Genomic DNA, 13,793 nt, shown 5'->3' with positions numbered 1-13,793 from the left:
CCCAATTCTCAGGAGTAAGAAGAGTTGGCACCGGCCAGAAGGTAAGAGGTTGGGCCAAGTTTTCCTTCTCCAGTAATTTTCCATTATCCCTTAGGCCCTCCAAAGGTGTAGAACGTGGGGTTTTCAAAACTCAAGTTCTCCCGCCCCCACCGGGTTCAGATGAAGGCCCATCTTCTAAACCCCCGCCTCAAGGTGATACAAAGCTTTCGGATAAACTGCCTCCAGACTTGCTTGAATTGAGCAGCAGAAACCCAGCCTGGGTTCACCTCCCCCAAACGCTGCGTCACAAGCCCCCTGCGAACGTTCACCTGGAGCCTGGTTCCAGACAGAACCCGGCCTTGCACACAGGGAGGACGACTTCGACCCCAATTGGCTGTTGCCCTGGGTGACCAAGAACGCGGTGGGCACGCGGGAGACCACAGCCAGTATTTAAAGGCTGCCGCTGCCCTCGCCACCACAGTCCTGCCAGGACGGCGACAGTGAAGCACCTGGGTTGAGAGGGAGCAGCAGGTAACTGCGCAACTCCTGCCTCCCCCGGCCCCAGCCCGTGCCTCAGCAGAGCCGGGTGTGGGGGGGGGACCCGGGAGTGGGTCTCACTGCGTGTCGCCTGCCAACACCTTCCTCCCCCACCATCCTTACCCAGCCCCAGTCCCACCCAGCACACCTGGGCGAGACAACCCAGGTGCGAAGGACAAGCGATTACTACCGAAGAGTGTGCAAACCAGGAAGAGAGCAGCCTCCTGGAGAGGAAAACGTGATCCCAGGGTTAGACTTGTGGCGCTGCGTGGAGAGACAGGTTGACGAGACGAGGCTCTTCTGACCGTCCTATCTGGCAAAACTTGACGACAGCTTCAGGTCGCTACCATCTGGACCTCTCGGAGCTCCCTGAACCATGACTCAGACCCTCGACACAAGGGAAGACCCTCTGAACCTGGGCGGCGGCGGCGGCGGCGGCTGTGGCTGGGCACACTCGGCCTCCTTGAGCTCCTGGTCGTCCTGCCATCGAAGGCGCCCGGGTGCTCCAGTGTACAATGGGCCACACCGATATAGCCCCAAGACCGAGCATGGGCCCCCAAGGAAGCAGCCGAAGCAAAAGCACGGCCCGGGCTTTTGGTTCCAACCACCCGTGTGCTCTAACTGGGGGTGCTGGGGAGGGCCCTGGCGCCCACCCCCTCCAGGATTCCGGAAGTTCCCCTGCCCGGTGCAAGTGTTTCGGGTGTATGGCCTGCACCCTCTCTGCTTTTGCTGCTGCTCCTGCTGGAGCGGGTCCTGGAACCCTGGCTGGGTGAGGCCCCCAGGCAGGAAGAAGCGCTGGGGCCGCAGAGGCCGCGGCCTGCGCCACCACCCTCGCCGCTCCTCCCCGCGGAGCCCGCCAGCGGATGTGAGCACGCTGCCGCGGCCGGTCAAACTGTATGAGTGGAGAGAGCCTGGCATGCGAGCGCCGCCCAATACCACCCAATTCATCATGAACCAGATCTACGAGGACATGCGGCAGCAGGAGAAGGTGGAGCGTCAGCAGGAGGCGCTGCGGGCGCAGAAGGCCACGGTGAGCGGCGAGGCCTCCCCAGCCAGATCCTCCGGAAACGACGCGCCCCCTGGCGGCAGCGAGGAAACCTGGGGACTGCAGGAAACTCTGTATGGCTTTGTGCAGAATCCCTCTCTAGCATTCAGTCCCAACCCAGAGGAAAACCAGTCTCTTGCCCGGCTGCTGGTGGAGGAAGAGGAGGAGAAGAAAAATGATGAGGAGGAGTATGACCAGGAGGTGTGTGATGCAAAGGAGGCGAGCGAGGAGGAAGAAGAGGTTGAAGATGAGGAAGAAGAGGTCGAAGATGAGGAGGAAGAAGAGGTCGAAGAGGCTGAATATGTGGAGGAGGGGGAGGAGGAGGAAGAGGATGAGCTGGAAGAGGAAGAGGAGGTCCTGGAGGAGAACAAGCAGAGACGGGAAGAATTTCACTTGCCTCTGGAAATGCCTTTATCAATCTTCGTAGAGGCTGAAGAAAAGAAAGAGAACTTTATAAGCTGCACTTTTTTAAACCCAGAGCATATAATTCCCAAAGTGCCACAGGAATCCCTGTTCATGGCACAGGACTTTAACTGTTAGACATCAGAAAAGGGATGGAGAAAAGGGATGGAACTGATTTGAGGCTAAACTGGATTAGCAGTTTATTAAGAACTGATTAAAAAGTGAGTTCCATTAATAAACAAATCTATGTAAACACCTTCTTTGGCCATTATAAAATGTTTAAAATTTGATGCGTATGTGTATGACTATGGATGGGTGGTGGGGGAGCTTTCAAATATAATTTTACTGGAACTGATTAAAGGCCAAGTATTTTATAACTACCATTTGAATATTTTCATTTGGTGTTTTCCCCTCTAGAAAACAGAGTTGCTGTTGTTTTTTTAAATCTGGCAATGCTGAAAAAGCGTTTGTTTTTGAAACAAATTTATACAAGTTGGCCACTTAATGAGCTTGGAATCAAGAGATAGTTTGTTACATGCGTAAGAAGCACATTCTAACGCTACTAAATGTTCACCAGTGCTCTTAACATAACTGAAGCCATTTTCAATCCCTGTATTTTTTCAACAATATTTTTCCTTATAGATTTTTCCACCATCAGAGTTCATTTTTGAGGGTTATATTTTGTTAACCCCATTTGCAGTCTCTTGTGGCATCGCTTATTGATATTCCTTGTTCCACAGTGCTATGGATCTTCCTCAGAAGAACATGAAGTTGCTTCTGTGGAACTGGTTATCTGCCATGGCCTCAACAATCCATAATCCAGTCATGGAGAGGATTCCCCATGGTCAGAAGTCAACTTGCACATCTAGTTAAAGTCCAAGGTAACTGCAAACAATGGAACATAGCTTAGGTTTTGAAGCCTCCTTATTGGATATAGTCTTTATCCTAAGTTCTGAGGAGCCATAAAAATAGTTTTCCAGAATGGATTTTTTTTAGATAAAAAGATTATCTACATTTTGGGGGTGGAATATCTTATTTTGTTTTTGAATTTGTCTTTGTTATAAAGAAGAGTAAAACAAAGATGTGTAAGTGTGAGTCTGTGAGCTAGTTTCTGATGTCTAAACAGCAATTACCTATGGAGAATACATCATTCAAAATAATGGCTTTTGTTCAAACATTTTTAGGAAGTAATAATACATTTCTCCCTGGACAGTTGATAAAAGTTCCATCCATAGCATATTTCCAGAATATCCCCAGATGATGAATTTAAACCTGCCTTCTCAGAAATTACATCTTTTGACTTTGAACCACAAGTTAGCATTTATTTGTTGAAGAGAAGAATATGTGGTGATGTCTTACCTGAATGTTGATTGTTACTAATATATTACAGTTTTCAAGGTGATAAGCTTAAGCTATTAAATAATAAAAAGTATTAAATCAAAGTAACTTGCCTCTCATTTCTCATTATTGAAATATCACAAATCCATGCAGCAATGCTTCAGTGGCCAAAAGGATGAATAGAAGAAAGGGGGAAAAAACTTAGGAATTTTAAAATTACACCAAGCATTCCAAATTGCAGTGGTGAATAACCAAAACTCTAAGAAATCATTACTTTCTACAAGATGAAATTTCTGAATGACCTATAAAATTAAAAGTAGCCATCCCTATGTGTTTTACTGTTCTAATATATGTAAGTAGAGGGAAATCAAGAATCCAGCTCCTGAAGCTAGGTAATAAATCCATGCAAGTCATAGCCCATAAATACTTTACTCATGACACTCAATCAAAAGGTCAAAGTTAAGTATGTTCTCACTGGAGAAGCCTTTTTTCATTTAGGATTGAATTTATTCACAATCCCATCTGGACATTTCTCTATTTCTTCCTGCAAAATATTTTAAATTTAAGAATTCCCCACATATTAATTGCCTCCATATGCAAAGGTGTTATTCACTAGTTATTTTAAGGGATGTAAACATGTGCAATGCCTCAGGAGTCTACATTCTTGTTCATGAACCATTATTCAGCAAATATTGAACTACTGGGAGCCAAGCACTGTGAACAGTGATAAGAATACAATGGTGAATAAGCAAAACCCCATTCTGACATTGTTATTGTTTAGTAGAAAAGTCGGACATTAAAGGAGTTAGATGGATTGCTCATTGCAAGTGGTCTGAAGGAAATGTACCACTATAAAAACATAGATCACTAGAGAACCCAGGAGTAAGGCTGAGGATGTTTATTGTGGGCAGAGGGACCCCTAAGTCTAAAGGCCAAGAGCTGAGAGAAGCCTGATGCCTTTGAGGAACTGAGGATAGAAAGACCAGCATGTCTGGAAGCAATGGCCAAGGACAAGTGAGAGAAGTATGCAGAATCCATATTATCTATTCTATTGACTTTTATGCCATCCATATCTTCTGGAATAGACACCAGCAAAAATTAGTGAGAGGAGAAAACTATTAGTCATTGATGATTCTCTACCTGACCTTTTTTTTTTTTTTTTAACTAGCCAGATATTGTGATGCTTGCTTTACTAATCCTGACGGCTAATATGAAATAATTAACCCACATCAGGGGTCGAAGGGATTGGTCATCCCGGGACACCCACCATTCTAACTACCCACTATCATGTAATGAGGGGGATCTTAGGGTTTCCTGCTCAGCATGATTGGAGCACCGTAGTTCTCAACTCCCATGGAGAGCCTCTTGCACAGTTTTTAGTTTTAGAGGTATGTGTACACTTGAAGAGAAAATACAATTTTCCAAAATAAATTCATTATTATTAAAATCATTTCAAACTTTATTGGGTGAACACAGTGAGGATGAGGTGCCAGTTAGGCATTTCTTTCAAGAATGGAGCTATTTTTCCAGTTGTCAGAAAAACAACATTATAAATCATAAAACATGATTATAGGGCTTGGACTTGATAAGCATCGTTGCTGTCTATTCTGAGGTTTTTTTCTCACGTAGAGATTCTGGCATTTTCATCCTCTAGAGACTGACAGCATTTCTTGATTTGTCTTCATTACTTTGTCTCCACAGTAACTTAGAGGAATTTTATTTTCCATGAAAATATTAGCCCTCTAAAGATGGCAAATACACTTGACATCTAGAGATCAACTCTGAACTCTGAGTATGATTTTATAAAATTTTAGAACATCCGTATATGAGGAAGACAGTATTTGTAACATACTTAGTTCCATTAAGATAAATGTAGAGGTGAAATGACCAATCTCCTCCAGCTAACACAAACCTACAGATCTGGGAAATAAATGCTACATCTCCCATAGGTGACCTTGGGTTAAGGGAGTAGATAACACTAAAAAGAGTCCTTAAATTATAGTTTTTTTAGCAGCATAATAAAATGATACATGCAGCCATGTTTTGTATTCAATAAGGTTTATGTTAATGTAAGACAACTGAAAATTAATGTTGTCAGATCACCTTGGCTTTGATTATCTATATATTAAAATCAAAATCAGAATGTGGCTATTTTAGCTGTTTCAGTAGCTAAGTAGCATTTTTCTTTATTTAGTTTTAGTTAATTAGTGGAATACAGTTCAATGTCAAGGTCGGCTAATGGAAGAGAAGAAAAGATTTGGATGTGGAGTGGGAAGGCCTGGATGTGTGTTGTTCTGCTGCCTAAGTGACATGTGGTGGTGGCCACTTGCCTTGGGTTTCTGTTTCCTCAGTGTTAGTGATTATACTTTATCACTTAGGTATATTGTGAAGACAAAATACTCAATATTTAAGAAGAATTGTATTATAACTGCAAAACACTGTTGACCATTATATGTTAAACTACATTTTATAAAGTTATCTCACATAATTTCTGAACATTAGTTCAGTCTAAATTTATTAGCAAGGCCCAGAAAATCTCATAGCAATTCTATTGGGCTGACATATCAGATATTTCAGTTGTTATTAATACCACCGAACTAAATATGAACAAGCTTGTCCTTGAAATGTAGTTTTGGCTTCTGGTAAAACAGTGTGTAAATGGACACTTCACATGGTCTACTGCCATGATATTTAAAGTGTGGTCTATGAACCAGCAGCACTGACACCCAGGTGTTAGATCCATTGCAGAAGCCTCATGGGAATTTAATGATTAAGACTATGGTTTATGCATTCAAAACTATCATTTATTACTTGTGTGACCCCTCAGGGTTGTTACTGAAATTTTGACATCTCATTTTCCTCATCTATAGTACCTACCTCATGGATGAAATGAGATTGTAAAGACTAAGTGAGATAATAGTTGCCAAGCACTCCGAACAGTGGCATTCAATACTTCCTAGTTATAATAAGCATTTAGTAAATACACAAATGAGGTCACAGACATATTATGTGGTGTCTAAAAGTTACTTGTTAGTGATGCGAGCAACTGTAAGTGTAAAATCTCCCAAAATAACAAAATGATTCATTAACTCTGCCCTATTTCCCCTAGTGTAACTCTAATCAGATACATTACCTTTGAGCTGCAGATACCATTATGCAGACTGTATAAGAACCAGTTAAATCTCTAGAGTTAAACTCTTTCCCAAGATAATATTCTCTGTCCTTTATCTGCCCTCTGCCCCTGCCCTTGCCCCAGGTCAACGATGTTTCCTTTTACGGTTGACATTAATGCTCTAATTGTTGGTGCTAAGAATTACCCATCCTTTTCCATAGAAGCAATGGATAGTTGAATGCATATTTTCAAAATCAATGCAACTGTAATACTTGAAAAAAAAATTTGTTTGTAGTGGGTTAATAGTTTATATAAGTGATGTGATGACAATCTAACACAGGAATATTTTATGTGTATGTATATCAATATACATATTTGGTGGGAACAAATGCCTGAGTGGGATAAATTGTTATAAATGTTGTTTTGTTGCTTCTTATCTATAAAATAAAATCAAAATTTTACTTTAGTAAAATATTCGTAAGAATTTATAGGTAACTTTATAGGTGTATAAGATAACTGGATATCATTCCTAATATTACCATTTTATTGAAGGTTCTGTTTTATGCTACACTTAAAGTTAAGCTCATTGTAGATTAAGATACAGATACAGATATATGAAAATGCCAAACAATATTTAATGCCTGTTGTAAGTCACTTATGTAGAACAGTTAAACTGTCAAAACATAGTAGTTAGATTTCAAAACACATTTGAGTACATGCAAGGTGGTTAACATACATTATCACATTTAAACATATAACTATCCTATGAACTAATGCTTTATGTCCCTTTTTATAGATAAAATACCTGAAAATCAAAGGAAATTGTTTCAGGACCCAAGTCCTCAATTTTGTTAAAAGCTGTAGGTACACTGTGTTACTTGAACATACTGTTGTTTTATTTCAAACAACCTATCTAGAAACAAAATTTCCTTTAATAAATTTGACCTCAGTCCAAGGAGGGTAGGCACCTAGAGAGGAGATACTTAAATCCCTGTTTCAATTATAATTCTTATGCTAGTACACACAATTGTCAAGAGTGTGATATGCAAGGTGTAATTCACCCTTGCCAGGCCACTGGGCTGGAATCAGTCTTCCTAGAGTATAAGTGCTTTTTGTGGTCAGGAGGAATTAGAAGAGAGTTATTTGGAGGATCAAGACACTGAAGAATATACTGCTTGAAAGGTGCTTGTATTGGTTCGAGCCCAGAGAGCGGAACCAACAAACAATGCAAGGCGGTGTGGAGCAGCATGCTGTTTTAATGAACGCCTGGGTGCAGGCGGGCTGAGGCCTAAGATGGCGTCAGCCCCAAGTGAGGACAGGACAGGGGTTTTATAGTCCTCCGTAAACAGGAAGTGTCCCAGTCTGACGTGACTGCTACGTAATAGCCGGATGGCCTCTTTCTTTGTCTTCAGGGGTACATGTCTTCCGGCCAGTGTAGGTGTCTTCTGGCCAGGGTAGGTGTCTTCTGGGCAGCTCTCGTCCCGCTTTTGCTATCTTGCTGATGCACGCTGCTGGCGCAAGTGGTCTTGCGTCTTGGGACTGGGCCTCAGAAGGGAGGAGTTATTCATTCCCTTAAGCTTTCAGGCCCCGTGAGAATCGTTTACTGCTCTACCTATATATTGCTGCATGGTAATATGATCTAGTAGTTCTACTACAAGGGGCAGGGTGGGAGGCAGGGAGGGAGTGTTTGAGACAAATGTATAAATATATTCCTGGAACAAAATACATTTAAATACTTCTCTGGCATTGCCTCAAATCAAGTATACTTTCATTTCAAGATAAATCCAGTCAAGATGGATATAACAAGTGCAGAATTTAACTTTTAGATGTCAACCATTTTAGAAATCCGCTTACATATAAATACTTGTATAAATAGAGGCACATAGCAGAGTTTCTCTAACAGAAAAATCCTATATTCAGACGGATTCCCAAGGGGAGTGACTGACAATTGTCCTCCTTGATTAATGGGCAGCTATAGGATACTACATAATAGAGCTAAAATGTTCTCTGTCGCTATGAACACTAGGTCCTAATGCCCTACAACTTTGAGCCCCTAGTCACTTTTGACAACTTGCTAGGGTCATTTCTCCACTGCAGATGCTATAGTACCCTAGTGGGTCTACCTTAGTATAACAAAATTATTTCCAACATGTAGACCATGTATGTATTTCTAACTCATTTCCAACTACTAGAGTATCTATAATTATCTCAATTATTGTAAAATTTAACATACAAACCATGGCTTTAAATAAAAAGCTTGTAGACTTTGTATGTTGAAAGGTCATCAGCTCAAATCTTGTATTCCTCCTTTCTTTTTATACAGAAAATATATTAATGTTTTCTATATGAAGATCACATGCAGAACTGTTTTTTACAATTTAAAATACATGGTCCTATTTCCCGCAATAAGAAGTTCTAGTTTTAATTAAAAAAATAAAAAAATTGTCCTGCCCAGTGCAATAGCTCATGCCTGTAATCCCAGCACTTTGGGATTGTATGAGCCCAGGAGTTCGAGACCAGCAGGGGCAACATGGAGAAACTCCATCTCTATCAAAAAGTATATTCTTCAGTGTATTCTTCAGTGTCTTGATCCTCCAAATAACTCTCTTCTAATTCCTCCTGTTTGTTATCTGAGGCATGGTGGCCCATGGCTGTGGTCTCAGCTACTCAGAAGGCTGAGGTGGAAGGATGGCTTGAGCCCAGGAGATGGTGGAGGTTGCAGTGAGCAGAGATGCCACTGCACTCCAGCCTGGGTGACAGAGCAAGACGCTTACCTTGAAACAAAAAAAAAAGGAAGACTTTTGCTTTTGACCACCAATTCCACCAAATGGTCCTAGTTTTGCACTATAGGGAAATAAACAGAGGTATTATATTTCAAACACAAAAAGGACTTGGCTGTATTTGGACTATCTTTTGGAGAAGCTCCCCTACTTATTTACACCATTGTTCATGTTACATAGGTTTTGACTTACCTTCTTTCTAGGCTGCTTGCTTCATTCTAAATCTTTTTCTTTTTCTTTTTTGGATGTTGCTTTTAGAATGGTTATTCTCAACTTAAGACACTAATCACATACTATCCATGCACTCTTCTCATGAGCTGGACACTATATTTCTATTCAGCTATTAAGCTTGTGCTGCCTAAATTCAATACTGTGATTTCAATAAATAAATGCAATGCAATATTTAGTGAAGCACAGACAGTACCAAGAGTTGTCATAAAATTTTAATGATTACTGTATGTTGTCTTACTTTTTGATTTCTTTCAAATTCTATTGGTGATATTTTATAATCCCAGGAAGGCTATTTTGAGTAAACTTTTAACACCTAAGATTAGAAATCCACATTTCTCTTTAAAAATTTAGACTTGACATTAACTGGCATTTTTAGCTGTTATTTAAGCTATTAATATGGGCATCTTCTGATGGTTTCAGAGGGCATTTGAAGTTTTTATAATGATTGATAGTTCTGTTTTCATGCATTATTTGTGTATCCTCTCCTATGAATATATTTAGATTTCTAGCATGTCACTTTTAGTCCTAGTAATTTAAGACTCTTAACTGGTGTTAATTTACCATTTATCACAAAAATTTCTATTAGACTACACATTTCATATGACATTTATCATTAAATAGTACCACCAAAAGCAGAATTTTAATCCTGCCATATATAATTACAGTTCTTATTGTTTATTAATTTTTATTGATTGCAGAATTTCCTTGAACTGGGAGATTATAATATAGGATGGCAAGCTGAGGTCAAGACTAAATGGCTCTATATGTTCCCCTGGCAACCCCTGGTGGATTTTTCCAAAATCAATGTTCGTCTTTTTTTAAAAAAGAATAATGAGTATTTAATGCTTTCCCTTAGTCTTAAAAAAATTTTGTGAATTCTACATTATTTCCTGAACAAATATTTAAATACAAAACAAATTTAATAAAATAGCTTACTTTTCTCTCCTTGACTGTCTATATTGCCTTCTTATGTAGAACTTATGCTCTCCAACTATTAATATATAGGTGCCACCTAGTGGCAAAGGCAAAACATTTAAATGTAAGCTAATGATAGATGAGCTGTTGTTGTGCTATAGTCACAGATGCATTTTTTAGAACACATAATGCATTAATACAAATGCAAAAAGAGTACTGTAATGGTATTGTGACAAAGCACCGTATTAGGATAGATATTTAAAATATTTTTTTGAATATGCTGCTATATGGCTTGGTGTTTAAAAGTTAGTATCTTTTTGACCTACAAGACTAAGCCATAAATATAAACTACCAAAGTGTGTGAAGGAAAGGGGGAAAACATTGGCCCACAAGAGTCCTTGTATGTCTGTGGATTATTATTTTGATAAAGTTATAATAATTTTATTCCATGAATCATATTTTATCTAAAGGTGTTTCTACAATACTTCCGTCTATTCGAATTCCTTTTGACAGTAACACCACTAATTAACATTCACAATCTGCACTGACAGTGTATTTGTTTTCCTTTAAATACTGACAATAAACAAGACAATTATCAAATTTGAAATTGCTAAACTAAATAATGCTTAACACTTTAATCTCGAGAAATAAAAATGAGAGTATGTATCCATTGGCCTGGTAGTGAAAGCAGAACTTGTGATAGTCAATCACCTCCTGGGACTCAAACATGGCGTAATCTGTTAATGATCATGGCCACTAATTAGAGTACATCTTGTTAGGGAAAGAAACAAACTTGCTTGTTTGTTGGTCTGGCACCCAGAAGATAATTAATATTTTTATTGCTGCCTGATTCCCAGCTCTTTCCAGCTGCTATCTAGGTCTAGTGGGAGCACAAATCAATGCTACGAGTGGGCTCTGCCTTAGCCTGAGAGACAGTTTCTGCATTTACAGCTGCCTTAGTGATGCATTCATCAGTTCCTCCACAGTGCTTCTAGAAAGAGGTGCTCTGTACTTCTTGCTTTGTACTTCCTTAACACTTCACTTTATTGATACTTCCATTATCCTTTCTAAATTATTGTTAATTACCTGTGGTTCTCTTCTGTCTAGAAAAGGCTATAGGGCAAGGAATTGATCATCTTTCTACTTCCAGTGCACAATCTTGCACATAAGAAGCCCTTAATACGTAATTTCAATATTTAAAAAAAGAATAAAAATAAATCTGTGAAATGATCTATGATTCTTAGGTAGTTCCAACAGAGAAGCATAATGATTTATCCATGTGTGTACTAAAACTTACTTCATTAGGAAAGCAGAAGAAGGAGTAAGTAGAGACTCAACCACATCTCTTGTACTCTAAACTGTGTGGTATAGTAGCCCTGTCCTCATGCATAGATTTGCACAGGAACTGAATACAAAATTTTTTAATGTAACAAGAAGCTCTTGGTTCCAACTTGCTGGGCCACAGAATCACCATGAGTATAAACCATCTTAAAAATGCTCATGGCAATGTTCCTGTTTCTAAAAGGCACATGAAAATACATTTTTAGATTATTATAATTTTACAATTTAGAGTACCTGGTGAAGCTTAACGTAGCCAACACTTATTTTATTCTGTTTCACTTTGCTGAGTGCTTACCTTGTCTAGGACCTGTGCTAAGAACATATGCTTAGTTTAACAGTGAGAAAGCCAATGCCAAGAGCTCTTGACCAAGTTACCCAGGATCCCACAGCTAATAGGTGACAGAGGTTGGAAACCACATAGTCTGTTTCCTTATATCATTAAGTCCACTCTGAAATGGAGGGGAGTGTGATGAAATCTTAGATTCAGTTCATATTATTCAAGGACATAACTTTGAGTCAATAGCTAAAGCCAAACTTTTGCAGTCATACTGCATATTGTAATGCTGTCCCGGAAAAAGTGCTGAGTCTCAGTAATTGATGTCCAAAAGTTCTGTGATAAATTATTTATGTGATGAGACGTTTTAAAGAGAGTAAAGAAGCAGAGTGCAAAACTGTGCTAGAATATTCACATCATTAAAACAGTTCCCTGGCCCCTTTTACCTTTCTTCTAAGGTGAAAGTATAAAGTTCACTCTGATTGCAGAATTCTTAATTCTCTAAATTAGAAATCAGCCTTTACTAATGGAAGTAGGTAGAAATGGAAAACTGCTAGCTACTGGCAGGAGAAGAGCCCAAGAGCTGCTACATGGCAGTCACAATTAGGAAAAAAATAAAATACAGTATAAAAGCAAAGTAATAGCACTATCTGGAGGTCAGTTGAAAGAAAATGGATATAATGAAGAATGAAAGTTAAAGGTTGAAAACATTTGCCATGAAAGTATCAAATTTCAGGGCAGGCAAAAATCTAAATAGACAATATGGATTAGATTTAGGAAGAAATAAGAACTTGTCTAAGAACATTATTATAGGTAAGGTATTATAACTCCTATTTCACTAAAAGTCCCATCAGATTCAGCCAGAATTAAAGGAAAAGACAGAGAGTTTAAATGTTGGTATACCTTAAAACATATTCACCTTGCAAACTGAAGATAATTAGTGCTTCTTGCATTTAGCATAGCTAAGGAATGTTACAGGTGGACTTCCAAATAATTTAAATGATTTTAATAAGCAGGGATAAAATATCAAGTTTACTTATCCAGGTATATAAATTCATCTTAGTTCATCAAAGAATCTTTTCTATTCCATGATCAAATATACTACTGATTTCTAAAATATTATGTCTATATATAGAGAGATATGCACACAATATGTATATATATTGTGTATATATATACACAAAATAAATAATTACATACATATAATTTCGTATGACAAAACAGTTTCCTTTGGTGTACCACTAGCTCTTGATTATCTATAAAGATGATTATGGCAGGGATAATCTCAAAAGGGATAGAATAATTCATATTTACCTTTACCTTACAAAGATTAACTATGCCTTCTACAGTAGACTCATTTTTTTGTGAGAGGGTTATAGATTCCATAAACATATACTTAAAGCAGGGGACAGGCCTAATTTGAGGGGCTATTTATTCATTCATTCACCCATTGTGTCTCATGTTCCTTCTAAATGCCAGGCATTCTTCTAAACGCTATTGATACATCTAGGAGTTATATTCAAATTGTTTAACCACTGGTTCTATGGGCACCAAGTAATAAGAACAGACACTGCTCAAATAGCACCTCAGGAATAATTGTATATAAAAATACTCACTGTTACCAAGAGGTTTTCCACTTAATGGGGAAGACTGAGTTAACAGGCAGTCGCTAGACAGTTTGACAACTGTTCTAATAATTGTAAACACAGCATACATAAAACTTTTTCAAATAATCCCTTAAGTTTTTTCCCTATTAGACTCTTGCCTACTTTATAATCTTGATGCATTAAAATTTATGATCCAAAAGTATCTAATTAACCAAAAATTATCTTCAGAGCA

The 13,793-nt window shown here is 38.8% G+C and overlaps 1 protein-coding gene across 2 annotated transcripts in view; it reads left to right on the top strand.

Annotated features, from left to right (window-relative positions):
* The first annotated feature begins 396 nt into the window (after nt 1–396).
* CCER1 (coiled-coil glutamate rich protein 1) overlaps nt 397–13,793 on the top strand; it is a 55,383-nt gene continuing 41,986 nt past the window's right edge. The window contains exons 1-2 of one of the 2 annotated variants that reach the window (XM_054527488.1): nt 397–2,184; nt 2,704–2,844. In XM_054527488.1, coding sequence (XP_054383463.1) covers nt 893–2,101 — 1,209 coding nt within the window. In that variant the 5' untranslated portion in view covers nt 397–892 and the 3' untranslated portion in view covers nt 2,102–2,184; nt 2,704–2,844. Of the gene's footprint in view, nt 2,185–2,703; nt 3,402–13,793 lie in introns of those variants that run through there. The other variant, XM_009248088.3, reaches the window with a different exon arrangement.

This window comes from Pongo abelii, chromosome 10, assembly GCF_028885655.2.
Source record: "Pongo abelii isolate AG06213 chromosome 10, NHGRI_mPonAbe1-v2.0_pri, whole genome shotgun sequence".
Classification (NCBI taxonomy): Eukaryota; Metazoa; Chordata; class Mammalia; order Primates; family Hominidae; genus Pongo; species Pongo abelii.
Note: the sequence above shows the minus strand (reverse complement) of the source record. Positions and strands in the feature narration are given on the sequence as shown.